The sequence below is a fragment of the Bipolaris maydis genome (genome assembly GCF_028858645.1).
Source record: "Bipolaris maydis strain C4 unplaced genomic scaffold PSV08scaffold_3, whole genome shotgun sequence".
NCBI classification, from domain to species: Eukaryota; Fungi; Ascomycota; class Dothideomycetes; order Pleosporales; family Pleosporaceae; genus Bipolaris; species Bipolaris maydis.
In genome coordinates, this window is record NW_027093859.1 from 939,982 (window position 1) to 952,133 (window position 12,152).

General features: G+C 44.4%; 4 protein-coding genes across 4 annotated transcripts; 2 read left to right on the forward strand and 2 right to left on the reverse strand.

Moving 5' to 3' along the window:
- Nucleotides 1–1,695: 1,695 nt before the first annotated feature.
- Nucleotides 1,696–4,804, reverse strand: PSV08DRAFT_217489 (acyl transferase/acyl hydrolase/lysophospholipase; the record flags this gene model as incomplete). The annotated part of the gene is made up of 4 exons (XM_066092139.1): nt 1,696–2,620; nt 2,673–2,727; nt 2,782–3,111; nt 3,157–4,804. The coding sequence occupies 4 exons, from the start codon at nt 4,802–4,804 to the stop codon at nt 1,696–1,698; spliced, it is 2,958 nt and encodes a 985-aa protein (XP_065949560.1).
- A 278-nt stretch (nt 4,805–5,082) lies between these two features.
- On the forward strand, nt 5,083–6,989 carry PSV08DRAFT_368870 (uncharacterized protein; the record flags this gene model as incomplete). Its single annotated transcript, XM_014219530.1, has 3 exons — nt 5,083–5,512; nt 5,566–5,855; nt 5,904–6,989. 3 exons carry the CDS (start codon nt 5,083–5,085, stop codon nt 6,987–6,989), a joined length of 1,806 nt encoding a protein of 601 aa, XP_014075005.1.
- A 1,695-nt stretch (nt 6,990–8,684) lies between these two features.
- PSV08DRAFT_348439 (uncharacterized protein) lies at nt 8,685–9,558 on the reverse strand (the record flags this gene model as incomplete). Its single annotated transcript, XM_014219529.1, has 2 exons — nt 8,685–8,888; nt 8,944–9,558. The coding sequence occupies 2 exons, from the start codon at nt 9,556–9,558 to the stop codon at nt 8,685–8,687; spliced, it is 819 nt and encodes a 272-aa protein (XP_014075004.1).
- Nucleotides 9,559–10,149: 591 nt separating this feature from the next.
- On the forward strand, nt 10,150–11,410 carry PSV08DRAFT_348440 (kinase-like domain-containing protein; the record flags this gene model as incomplete). The annotated part of the gene is made up of 4 exons (XM_014219528.1): nt 10,150–10,794; nt 10,840–10,942; nt 10,989–11,257; nt 11,303–11,410. 4 exons carry the CDS (start codon nt 10,150–10,152, stop codon nt 11,408–11,410), a joined length of 1,125 nt encoding a protein of 374 aa, XP_014075003.1.
- Between the last annotated feature and the right edge of the window lie 742 nt (nt 11,411–12,152).

The window sequence follows — 12,152 nt, forward strand, 5'->3', positions numbered from 1 at the left end:
GACATCGCATGGCTGCAGCTTGTGAGAGGTGTGAGAAGGCAGACGACACAAGATAATGTTGTTAGTAAAGCAGAACTCTAGGATTTCGAGCGTTTCATGAGTCCCAAAGCCATCACAGATTAGCACTCGTGGGTTTCCACCTGCTCCCTCACGTGTCTGGGGGTCAAACACGCGCTTGAGCCACTCTAAGCTAATCTTAGAGTCGTTGTACCCATTCTCTGAGTGCGCATAGTGCCATCCAGGGGTGCTGTGGGTGGTCCACTTGCTGCGATGGGTCGATGCTGGCCATATAATGAGTGGCAGGAGGGCCCTTCCGTCAGCACTGATGCACTCAATAACAGTTACCATAGTGCGCTTGACACCCGCACCCCTACTACCTTGCCGATCGTCCTTGCCGACTAGGACTTTTGCGGAGCCAAGCATGCTTAGCATGACTCCAGTTTCGTCCATATTATACACGTTTTCTGGCAGTACGCATGGATCCTGTAGTACCTGGCCAATCACATCGAACCACTCTACTATCTTCTCATATATGTTGCTTCCGTGGCGCTTCCAGTCTATCGATCTGACCCTTCTCGCCTAGAGTTCAGGGTGACGCTTCTCGAACGCTCGTGGCCAGTTCTTCCCTAGACGCTTAATCGACTCGCTCTTCGTGGACCGCTAGCGGGCTATGCTAAACGCTAGCGAGCGAAGATACTTAACGCGCACAGGTTGTCCGAGACTAGACATCAGTAGCAGGAACTTTACAAGCGCCTTCTCCTCCTCTCGAGTTAAGTACTGCTGACTCTGAGCCTGCTCTGCTCGTGAGCGTCGTCCAAGCCTACGGTGGATCAGAGTTGAGATAGGGACATCGCCGTGCTCTGATCGAGTAGCAAATGTATCACGCACACCATCAGGCAGACGTTGCGCGAGCGCCTGGCTGGCTGGATCCATGTTCGTGGTTGTGGTGACTGAGGGATACCTCGAGCGCGAAGCCAACCGAATCCAACACCAGTCTGCTTCTAAGAATAGCCGGCAACACGCAGCACCCGATGGAAGCTTCTAGAACTCTGCGCCACAGCTTCAACCCTTTTGGCATAGCGCAGGTGTACATCGTAGGCCGCTAAGCGTTCGCAATCCAGCTGTGCTAGCGTTTTAAATCCTTTCGCTAATGCGAAGGACTGGCACACCGAGCCGGAAAAACTCGGAGCGCATCTGAACAGAGGCTGCATATCTTTATAGTGTGGCTAAAGATTTTTTAGATTACTCTAAGTTATATACAATCTCCGAACAGGCAAGTAGAGCTTCTGTAAGAGGTAGGACAGGGGTGTTTTGGTGTCGCACCTTCCCACGCTCAACACGAAAGACTCACGTATGTCCCTTAGATCGCTGTAATTTTACTATTTGAGGCTTGCGATAGATAGAGGTAGATCTAGTAAGCATATAAATGTGTATTTATGTCTAAGAGCCTCTGCGGCTTGGGTGTAAGGTGCTTGGGCAGTGTTGGTGGTTCGTTGCGGAGGGATGTTCGACCCACAGGGATGGACGTTAACTACATTAAGCGTAACAGTACTAGACATCGAAAACTCCCACTCTATACACGTTACTCCGCTCCCTTGCGTGTAATTGAATCTTTGATTCTATTGTTTTCTGCTCGAAGTCGACTAAAATTTCTATAACTAGCTCAATTTCGTAGTATCATTCTTCCATATTTTTCTAGATGTCATCTACTTTGCGCTTGAGGGGTAAAGAAGGAACCTCTTTACAAACATTCCGATTGTCAATACATCCAAAAGGAACATAGAGCCCTTGTGCCTTGATCATTGAGCTTAAGCGGGTAGGCATACCGCTGACCATTGTTGGTTCGCTCGTTATGCCCGTGATCGCTATAGAAAGTTTGTCTTCCAAGCTTTTAACTATAAGACTTGCTGATTTTCGATATATAGGAGCCCCTCGCGGCACTGATTGGGCACAAGGAAAACTTTGACCTCCAATGATGAAAAAGGAATAACTCTCAAGCAGCGTTTTGTATAGATTTCGACGTGCCAAGGAGTCCAATGTTAGCCGACAGAATATCGTGCCGCAGCATTGGTAAGAGCCTCCTTCAAGCGGAGTCAAACTATCAACTTCAAAGTAAAAGACCGAAGCGATCATGGTATCGTTAATTTTACCAATATGAGGGTTAATCTCCACCAGCTTTGACACTTCTTGTTTCAGATCCTGAATGACAGCGATGTCGTCAAGGGCTGGCTCCGTTCCCGGAAACGACAAGTTTAAACGATGGCAACGGGGGCGTATCTCGGATGAAACGCAGCGAACAAATGTCTTCCATTGCTCTTCTCCATCCATTTGGCGCATAAAGTTGCCGAGCAACCTTCGCATAAAGCGATCTCTTTTAGGAGAATGTGGACCCACTTGGTGCTTCTCAGTGGACGATGTACCGGTACCAAGTGATATTAGGTGATCAAGATGGCTTTTATCCGTATCAAACATCTGGCACTTATCAGGCCAAAGGACGGCACATTCCCAACTTGCGAGGAGAGCCGGATTATTATGCTGAAGGCCTCCGTCCTGGAAAGTATCCAGATGATCCACATCTTTCGACTTGAAAAAGAAAGGTGCCGCTGAGGTACAGGCCGCTCTAAGAATCATTAGCGCAGATCATTGTTTCAAAGCAATTACTAAAGTCTTACGCATCGCTGATAGTCATATCATGATGGCAATTCGCTGCACGGATATGTGAATAGTCTATTATCAGTTAAAATCGGTCGGGTGAGATTAAATATCCTGATTTGAGCTTACTACTATCATCCGATCTGGTTCCTCCATTGTAATTGGCGATAACACACGGCACATTTTCCCGGACACTTGTTGCCGTTACTGCTACTTTAGTGTCGTTCCGAAGTGGATTGAACATCTTTGCCAATGAGTATGGATTGAATGCACGCTCAATCGGAGAGAGGTTATAACGATGGTCTTGAATCCATGCCCGGAAGACGCGTTGCAGTTTTTGTGATATTGAGAGAGAATGGTCTTTTCCCTTGAACGTTGCCTTGGAAAGCTCTTCAAAGCGATCCAGACATGTTGATGGGTCCCAATGCATAAGAAAGATGCCAATGGCAATCAGACCTCCTATCTCATGTTTAGCCTAGCAAAATATCGGTACAATGTACTCACCGGCAGATGTGCCACAAACATAATCGAACAGATCGTGTATGGGGCCTCCAAGATGTTTTATCTGGCTTTCCAAATGTTTGAGAAACATCAAAGGTATGACACCACGTACACCGCCACCATCTACACACAGAATGCGTATCCCAGCAGTTGGTGGGATTAGGGTAAAATTTCTTTGATCAGGAGGTTGGAAAAATCCACAGAGAACACATTGCTCTATTTCGTAGCTATGCCTTTCGCTGTTGGAAGGTTGCCCGAAACGTCGCACGCAAACGTTGCATATTGCATGACCGCAAGCAAATACCTTCTCGGGTGCAAACATTAGGCAGCAAAGGCACAAGCGGAAACTCTTAATGCTTGCTAAATGAGGCCAAAGTAGCTTAACACAATGCGAGTGCTGAGCCCGCGCACTTTCTACTTTGGGCTCGAATTCGAGGCGGCGGAAGTGATCTTCCAACTTCTCTCGGATCAAGGAGAGGAATTTCGTTTGTATCTCTGGATCCTGAGTGTAGCTCGATATTGCCTGTTTACAAGGTTCGGCATAGAACTCTTGGAAGAGCGCTGCGGGTTGAAAATCTAACAAACGTAAGTAGGGGATTAAATAAATATAAGTTGCGGAAAATATACTATGAGAGCCAGGTGGGTAGCTTGAGAGAAACATTGCCGAAGCTAATAGCGGGCACAAAACAGGCCATAGGTATTCCGTACTCGGCATCAGCATGATTGCTTCTTTAAAGTGCGAACTTAGTTCCTTATCATCAAAACAAGGCGACCGCGACTCGCGTAAGAAGTTGAAATATGACTTGGTTCGGCAAAAGTTCTCTATTATACGGGTAGAAAAAGCTTCGATATGCTTTAATTGAAAGAGATACCCCTTCCTCCGCCGAATCCAGTACACTTCTTGTGCAATCATATTTAAGTGCTCTTGTAGCTGTTCGCATCTTTTGTGCTGCGTGTGCCTCTTTTGCAATCCCAAAAGGCTGATTCTGCCAAATTTTTGATCTATCATTTGAATTGCAGTATACGTGGTCAGATCAGTTACGCGACTTCTTATTTCTTTGATAATAAGCATCCTAAGCTCTTCTTGTACACCAAAAGTATCGTAGAGCTTGGAGCTTGTCGAAGTGACTACCAGAATGTGGGGAAGTACCGGAGTGGGTAGATTGTGAGACAGTGGTAACATGGCCTGCCGCGCTAACGCAGAGGCGATCCCTTTAAGCCCGCCGTAGTCTGCAGCGAAATAGCATATAATGCTTGATATTGGTGTGAGAAGATGCGACATTACTTGATCTGAAAAATCTGTTGCAGACATAGTATTTGGGCAAAACCAGTCAATAGAAGTGCGCCTTGGGAACTTTTGGGTATTGTTTAAGGCCTCGCTCGTTTTAAGAGAGATCTCAGAATCGAGATATATGGTCGAAATACCATTACATCCGGGTCGGGATTGTAGACGTATTTGGCCATGTCGCTCGAAGGGCTTTGTGTAGCCCAAAAGATTTGCTAGATATCTAGACTTTGTTCGATCACCGACGAAAGAGATAATTGAGGGCCTTGTCTCAATCTCTTTTCTATCTTCGAAGCAAGAGCGGTGGGTCGAAAGAGATATACTCTTGTGTGAGTACAAGGCACTGATCCAAGGCTGCGGTGGCATTTTGCTTCTCGTGTGATTGTTATTGTTAGTGATCATGCTTCGCTAAATAATGTTCTGAACATCTCAAGGATGCCGATTTCGTTTCTGTTTTTTTGAATAAGAATTATAGTTTTTTCGTCTATCTAATGTATGTAGACGAACTTCTCAGTTTCCGAAAATCCAAAAACGGGATTTTGCCGCCCCGATTAGGGCAGTGCAGAAGATGGGATTGAAGCAATACTGCAACCCCGCAGCCACCTCACATTCAGCAGAGATAGCTGTTCTATCTACATTCCATTATGTCACTCCCAGAAAACTCCCTTAGCGCAAAGAAAGCCAAGTCGTTTCTAGGGAGGGCCCAAATAGACCTTCGGCGACTCCAATTTGGTGTCGCCTTGAGAAACGAGCATCGTGAAGAGTCGAAAAAAGCACAAAATCGCCTGTTAAAAGTCTTTGAGTTCGAGGGATGTCGTCGTCTCGACCCCGAGAATTTTGTTGATGCATTAATTAGTAGAGAATGCTTTGATACTGCTTTGTTTAGAAAAGGTATAACTCTAGAGGCTTTTAAGGAAAGCTGTAGTACGGTAGATGATTGTGTTCAAACACCGATTAAGCTCGACCTTAATACCTCGATACAATGTCTAAATGGCCTGCAAAGAATCCGGGCAGCAGAAGCGTTTCTGGACAATAACGACAAGTGGTGGATCGTAAACCTTTACGAAGATGCAAGTAAGTGATATCGAGGAAAGTAGCATATTCCGGACATTGCACTGATGGCATAGCTTTTGAACGCACATTGGAAACACATCTCTACGAGTCTTACAATCATGAGCAACAATATACAGATGGCATCATTTTTCGCAACATAAGACGCTATGCTCGAGTTCACGACACAGAAAATGAAAAGAAGTGGTGGGCTCGCTTGACTGCGACGAAGCGGAAAGACCTTGCTCAACTTCTTTCAAACCAAAAGCTTTCACTGGCATTTGATGCACTGATCGATTATGCTGGTCTATGGACGCCTATCCGGCTGGGAACCTTACATCGATTCCATGCATTGAAATGCACAAAAGTACAAGTCTGATTCTGAAATCATTGCTCTTGCTGACTGAAAATTCAGGAATTGAAGTCTTACCTCCGACATATCCATACAGTTTGGGACTCGCTAATTCCAAATGAGCATCGAGTGCACGTTGACAGTCGCACTGTGTCGATGTTAGAGATGTTAGCACCGTCAGTATCGACTCGTGACGCTGCCCGGGCGAGGCAGCTAATGCTAGACGGATGCATATTTCCACAACTGGAAGATATACACGCTCGAAACGAGATTTTGAATCGTATTCAGTCCCAAAAATGTATGATTCCGTCCTTGCGCACGTTTTTTGAAGATCAAAAGTACCTGGAGCCATGCAGCAAAATTTTGAAACAACTTCTCGGAGTGAAAAGTAAGCGACCAATATGGAAAGAGTTCAAAGCAAACTACTGGGAGCATGAAAGTGAGATTAAGGTCCAAATCTCCGAGACTAAAAACTTGCCTTTGCCGGGATCGCTAGGAAAAAAAGAAAGAGCTAAACTCGGGTATCTCCAGTTGTGGATGTTCTGTTTTCGGCATTGGCCTGAGATGACGTCTTTCACACCACGGCTCGAGAGTGGGCTGAAAATTACCGATGAGGCAGATATGCGAAATATCGAAGTAAGGCCTAAATCAGCGCGAAGGGATCACAATCCTGCTCTGTGGCAGAGACTTGCCTGTCTGGCTATGCAAGTCGGCTTCGAGACATCAAACATTTGCAAGCTTGCGGGAGAAGATGCGGAGATGGTTCAAGCTAAACAGTTCTTAAACTCGGCGCGACCTGAGTGGGAATCGAATAGAAGTGACTGCGAGAGGAAGATTGCTGATATTTTGAAGAGCATGCAGGGGACCAGTTCGCAAAAACCCCAAACCCCCATATGGGTTGACGACGGAGTAATGTCGTGGCCAAGGGAAAAACGATGTGGGAAGCCACATGAGGCGGATCACGAACACGACAAGTCGGTGATGTTTGCAACCATGTTCTACCATCCTCTACAATCCAGTCAGACAATCACATCCGCTCTTGTAAAGCGCAACGTACTAGAAGCTTTCTTCGACAAATACATCACACCAGTATGTCTTTTTAAACCTAAATGTTTTAGTAGACTAAGTAAGAATGTAGATACGGTCTGAGATGTCTGTTCTCATTCAATCCTTGGAAAACGGGCATGTAGTAAACGACACGCATCAGCAACCAGCCTACTCAGCTACTGCATCAACCGAAGTAAACCGTCTTCAGGCAGAACTGCAGCAACTAAAAGAAGAGATTAAAAGGCTTTGTGAGCAACTAACGAGCACGCAACTCGGAATGAATACACTCAAGAACGACTTATTCATGTCTAAACAAGAAGTGGTAGAACAGAGCAATAAGAAAATACAACTGGAAAAAGAGATAACAGATCTGAAGGAGATTAACAATGCATACCAAACAGAGAATGTGGAGTTAACTAAAGCATTATCCGACTTGAAGAACGCAACCATCAATAGTTCAAATGATGAGCATCTCGACAATTCTTCAGACGATGAGCATCTCGACGATATCCTAGGACGGCAGCATGAGGAATCTTCTGGTGCTGCATCACCGAAGCTGGATGTTGAAAAGGAAAAGAGACATTTTCGTGACGACGACATATCAGCCGAGTCAAGTAGCCGGCATCAGATATTGAAATTCAAAAATTCGAGTATAGCAACGATATGCAAGCCCATATTTGAAGCATGCAAGGAGTCGTTGTGGCAGTATGACGTACAACGAATCATGTCTCGGAGATTATCAAATGCCGGTCATATCAATATATGCATCTTAGATTGGCATTCAGAAACGAATGGCGGACTTGCTTCTACGTTATTTCGGATACCCGATAATATTCCAGCGGTTGAATCGTTCTTAGAATCATTGCAGTCACTTGATTCGTACGAGGAAAGCGCGTTACACATTGTCCTTCCTCACGACCAATCTATCAGCTATCGTATCGTGTCAAATGATGCACTAGACGCAAAAGAAGTTCTAGCAATACCACCATTAACCGTGGGCATTTTTTATTCAAAAAAAACGGATTTTGTAAGATTCTTCCAGCATTGCCGGGAGCGCTACCCTATTTACCAGGCGAGGAAAAAAAGACAAGGAGTATTCTTAGAGAGCCGAACTAGAAAGCGTTCAAAGCATGGAAAAACGAGAAGCGATTGGGGAGATATGGAACTTGAAGAAAGCGAGGAGCCATAATGGTAGATTTCTATCAACGCCATTAGGTGCCGTGGCTAACGTCACTGTATAATGCAAAGCACCCTGTGCTGTAAATTGTTTCGCACAAAAGCATCCCCACTATTCATCCCACAGTCAACCGAATCGTATAAATGATGACTCTCTTCTTTTAAAGCTGCTCCTTAAGCTTACGGTGAGTAACTGAAAAATTACTGTGCTCTTAATTATGCTCTTAATTATTCTTTTTAAGGCCTCTTAAACTAAACTTGATTTGTATCTTTATAATAGAACAGCTGTTCATAGATACTAGAGTTCAGGGGCCTCAAACGATAAATCTATAGTGTAAGGAAGTAATACACATTTTAGAAATACTCATGATGTAGTATAATGCGACTGAATTTATCCGCGCTGAGAAGGTCCTAAGCTTGATTTTCGGAGACTGATATAGCGAGCTTACGTGGTGTAGTATTTCTAGAAAGTTAGTGCTGTATCGTATTCTATTATCTGCACACGTTGTTTGCACAAATTGCACCACAAAGCAAATGCGGATCTAGTGGGGCTGTGCTTACAGGACGATTGCGCAATTCGAGTGAACAAATCATGAATTTGCATTTATACTACGGGCTATCTCAAACTTCGGGCGAATACGGATCAGACTCCTCTAACTCATGCGCATTCATTGCATCGCTCATCTCAAACTCTTCTCCAGAGGCATACATATCTATTCCATAGAGCTCCTCTTCTAAACTTTGGGTGGCTTCTTGTGTAATAGAGTCGTGCCCAAAGTTCTGGATTTGATTTTCGTCCATAGCATCTACATGCGCTTGGGACTCCTAGTTAAAGACTAAGTATTACACGAAACTGACTATCATCCTACAGTGTACTTACCCTTGACTGCTCCAACTTCAATTTCATCTCGGTATTCTCTCCCAATACCCGTGAATATTCCTCATAGCATTTTCCAAGAGCCATGGTAAGATTGTTGTATGCAGCAGCCCAGCCATGAGTGTCTTGTAGCAATTTATTGCCTCGCTGGACGGCTTCAAGCCGTCGCTTCTCTGTTGCATGGAGCATCTCGCGCGTGATACTATGGCTTTGTATCTCTGTGCGCAAAAGTGACGTTATAGCAGATGATTGGTCTGAATGAGGTGGAAGAAGCCACATTGTACTGCTTTGGCTATGTATCTCCGACGGCCAGATCGTTGCATTGTTGACACCGTGGTTCATGTTGGCTTCCCGGACCGGCCTTGGCCGCTGTTGGAAAGCAGGGTTATGCGGATTTTCTGGTTGCTGAACAAACATTGAACTTTTTTCAGTCGCCTCCTCCTTGATCACGGGTAGAGGGGTGCATAATTCTGATGCATATCTAGTAGGGGAAGTGACCGTGGCTGTTGCATTTCGTAAGTCACAGGGTGGTGGTGTACGGAACGGTGATCGCAGTGGCTCAGAAATGGTGCCATCTGTTGGACGTCTTGGACGAAGCGGTGGCAGGTTGCGTGACATGATTGTTTATCCAAGGAATGGCAGTACGATGGTGGGCAGGCACGTTTGAGATATCCTGGAAACCATGTAGTAGATAGGGACCTAAAATAGATACCTTGGTGTCCTATGTGCATCATCAATGAGTGATCAATGCGCATCTAAGTTGCTATCTTAGGGCCAATCCGGTTGCGCGTTTTACGTTTTGCGTTTTACGTTTTGCGTTTTGCGTTTTGCGTTTTGCGTTTTTATTACTAGGTTTAGGCTGTGTTTTTGAAAATGCTATTGTATTTGGTAAAGCGCAGCCTAAATCTAGAAGTAAAAACGTAAAACGTAAAACGCGCACCTGAACAGGCCCTTAGCGGCTGCTTAAGTAGGGCCGGGGAATCGCATCCTGAAAATCAAATGCCGTTTCGGGTTAGCTAAGAAACTTCACATAACTACTCGACAAACGAAAACATTTAGCCGAAACCACAAAAATGATTTTTACGATATGAACGCTGGAATATGTTAATTACAATTCAAGTGCGCATCACTCAGCCTTAATTTCAGCGAATGATGTTTATTCAACGCTTGTAAACGTTCATTTTGTGTCTTCAGGTAGAGTAGCACATAATGCCAATCCCGACAAACAACACTACTACGACGATGAACTCGATAGAAGATGCATTCAAACGACTGCCGCGGCCACAAAGAGTTCTGGATCCTACAAGACCTCGTGTTCCGACCACGGTTGCACTTCTCGCTCAAAAGAACGGGCATCGAGATGACTTCATGAAGACACATTCTGCAGTTCCACCTTTACCATTATCTGAACTTCCACCATATCCCCAGCCTCATTCTCCACTTTTAGCTTCTCCACTTGTGACACATCAACCCGTACCTCGTCTTGCGATAGGGCATGTATCACCGCTGCGGGAACACAAGACTGCCTTGGAATCAAATGTCAGCAAGGGGAGCAACCGTTCTGAGCTCTTGACGCTGGGTCATTTCAAGCAAAACGATATAGAGTGGGCCGTACAATCTAGCAAGAGGTGTAAAGGACTAGTTATGGTAAAAAAGGTCTTCCGAAAGGATGGGATAGTAGAGAAGGATATTCTCGAGCGACTGCAGCATCCCAATATCACTAAACTTGTGAGCTCCATTTATGAGGATGATATGATGCTTCTCACATTTGAGTACTGCCGATTTAGCTTAATAGAGGTCATGAGCGTACACATAAAGCTGGAAGAGCTTCAAGTTCAGTGCATTGCAACCTCAGTAAGTTTTCGACAATTTTAATCAACCTGATATCTAACACTGCAGATCTTCAACGCTCTGAGTTACCTCAGCCGACATAATATCGTGCATGGCTCTGTGGGCTCTCATTCCATACGAATCACAACTCCAGATTTTCGAATCGTTTTGTGTTAGTTACACATTCTTTTTTAACTCTACGATGCTAACATTCACAGCTGACTTTAGTAAATCTACCGTGAAAGACAAAAAGATACAGTCTGGTAACGATCTTGTTGATCTTGGCTTTGTTCTTATGGAGTGTATGGAAGGCCGTAGTCTTCCGCCCCACAAAAGGAGTCTTAGTTTTGTGAAAAGCCAGAGGGAGAGGAACAAGGTTTTTGGGCTACACAACGCTGAGAATTGGAGTGGGTCAAAAAATCTAATAGATTTCTTAGACGAATTGTTCAACGAGAAGCGGAGTGCAGACGCCAAGTATACTCGTCCAGTAAGTCACCAAGCCGACATAGCTTAATCATCCTAATAAGTACAGCACAAGTTCGTTTCTTCCAAAAATGAAGATAGCGAGTGGCTACAAGCATTCGTTGAGCTGTGTACGCTCGAGCTATTCACGTCTTGGGTACCAAAAATGGAGTCTTAGATTCGTTTTCCGTTTTTCGTTTTTGATTGCATACAATATGATTTCGAAATTAAGATTAGTTAGTAGAAAGATATATATGTGATAAGTCTTAGTCCCCAAGACACCCGTCGCTGCGAGGGGAAGTCCTAAATATGCTTGCAACTTTAAACCCAGTTTGCCGCGACGAATTCCTACCAATGATATCACCAACTGAATCTGAACTTGCTATTAGTTATCAAGCTGCGGTGTTCCAAGACCGAGTTAAGTTTGAAGACCGCATACAATCCTTAGAAGATGCTATTCAAGTTCTAGAGGAGTATGCTTCCTACGCGCAATAGAAGACACCTAAGCTTACTAGCAACTAATAGAAAGAACAAGATCCTAAGAAAAGAAATAAAAAAGATACTTCGCAGTATGGATGAGACGGAGATTTGGAAGACAAGGATTTCGGAGTGGGCAGAATCCTTGATGAGTATTCTTTGGGGGCCGCGACGTGCGGGAGAGGTCACCTCAATCAGAGCTCGTATAGATGGAAGTCCTGTATAACTGTCACTTCAATACCTAACTAAATATAACTAGTAGTTAACATAGTTTTCACTAATTTTAAAATAAGCTACTTAATTAAGGATAGTATGACTTATGACTTAAATTGGAGTAGTTATCTACTTAGCATAAAGATTATCAGAATGTTTTTCTCAGAAAAGAATAGCCAGCCACAGCCCAACCTGCCGGAATGAAATATCAAAAAAAGACTTTGTAAGTA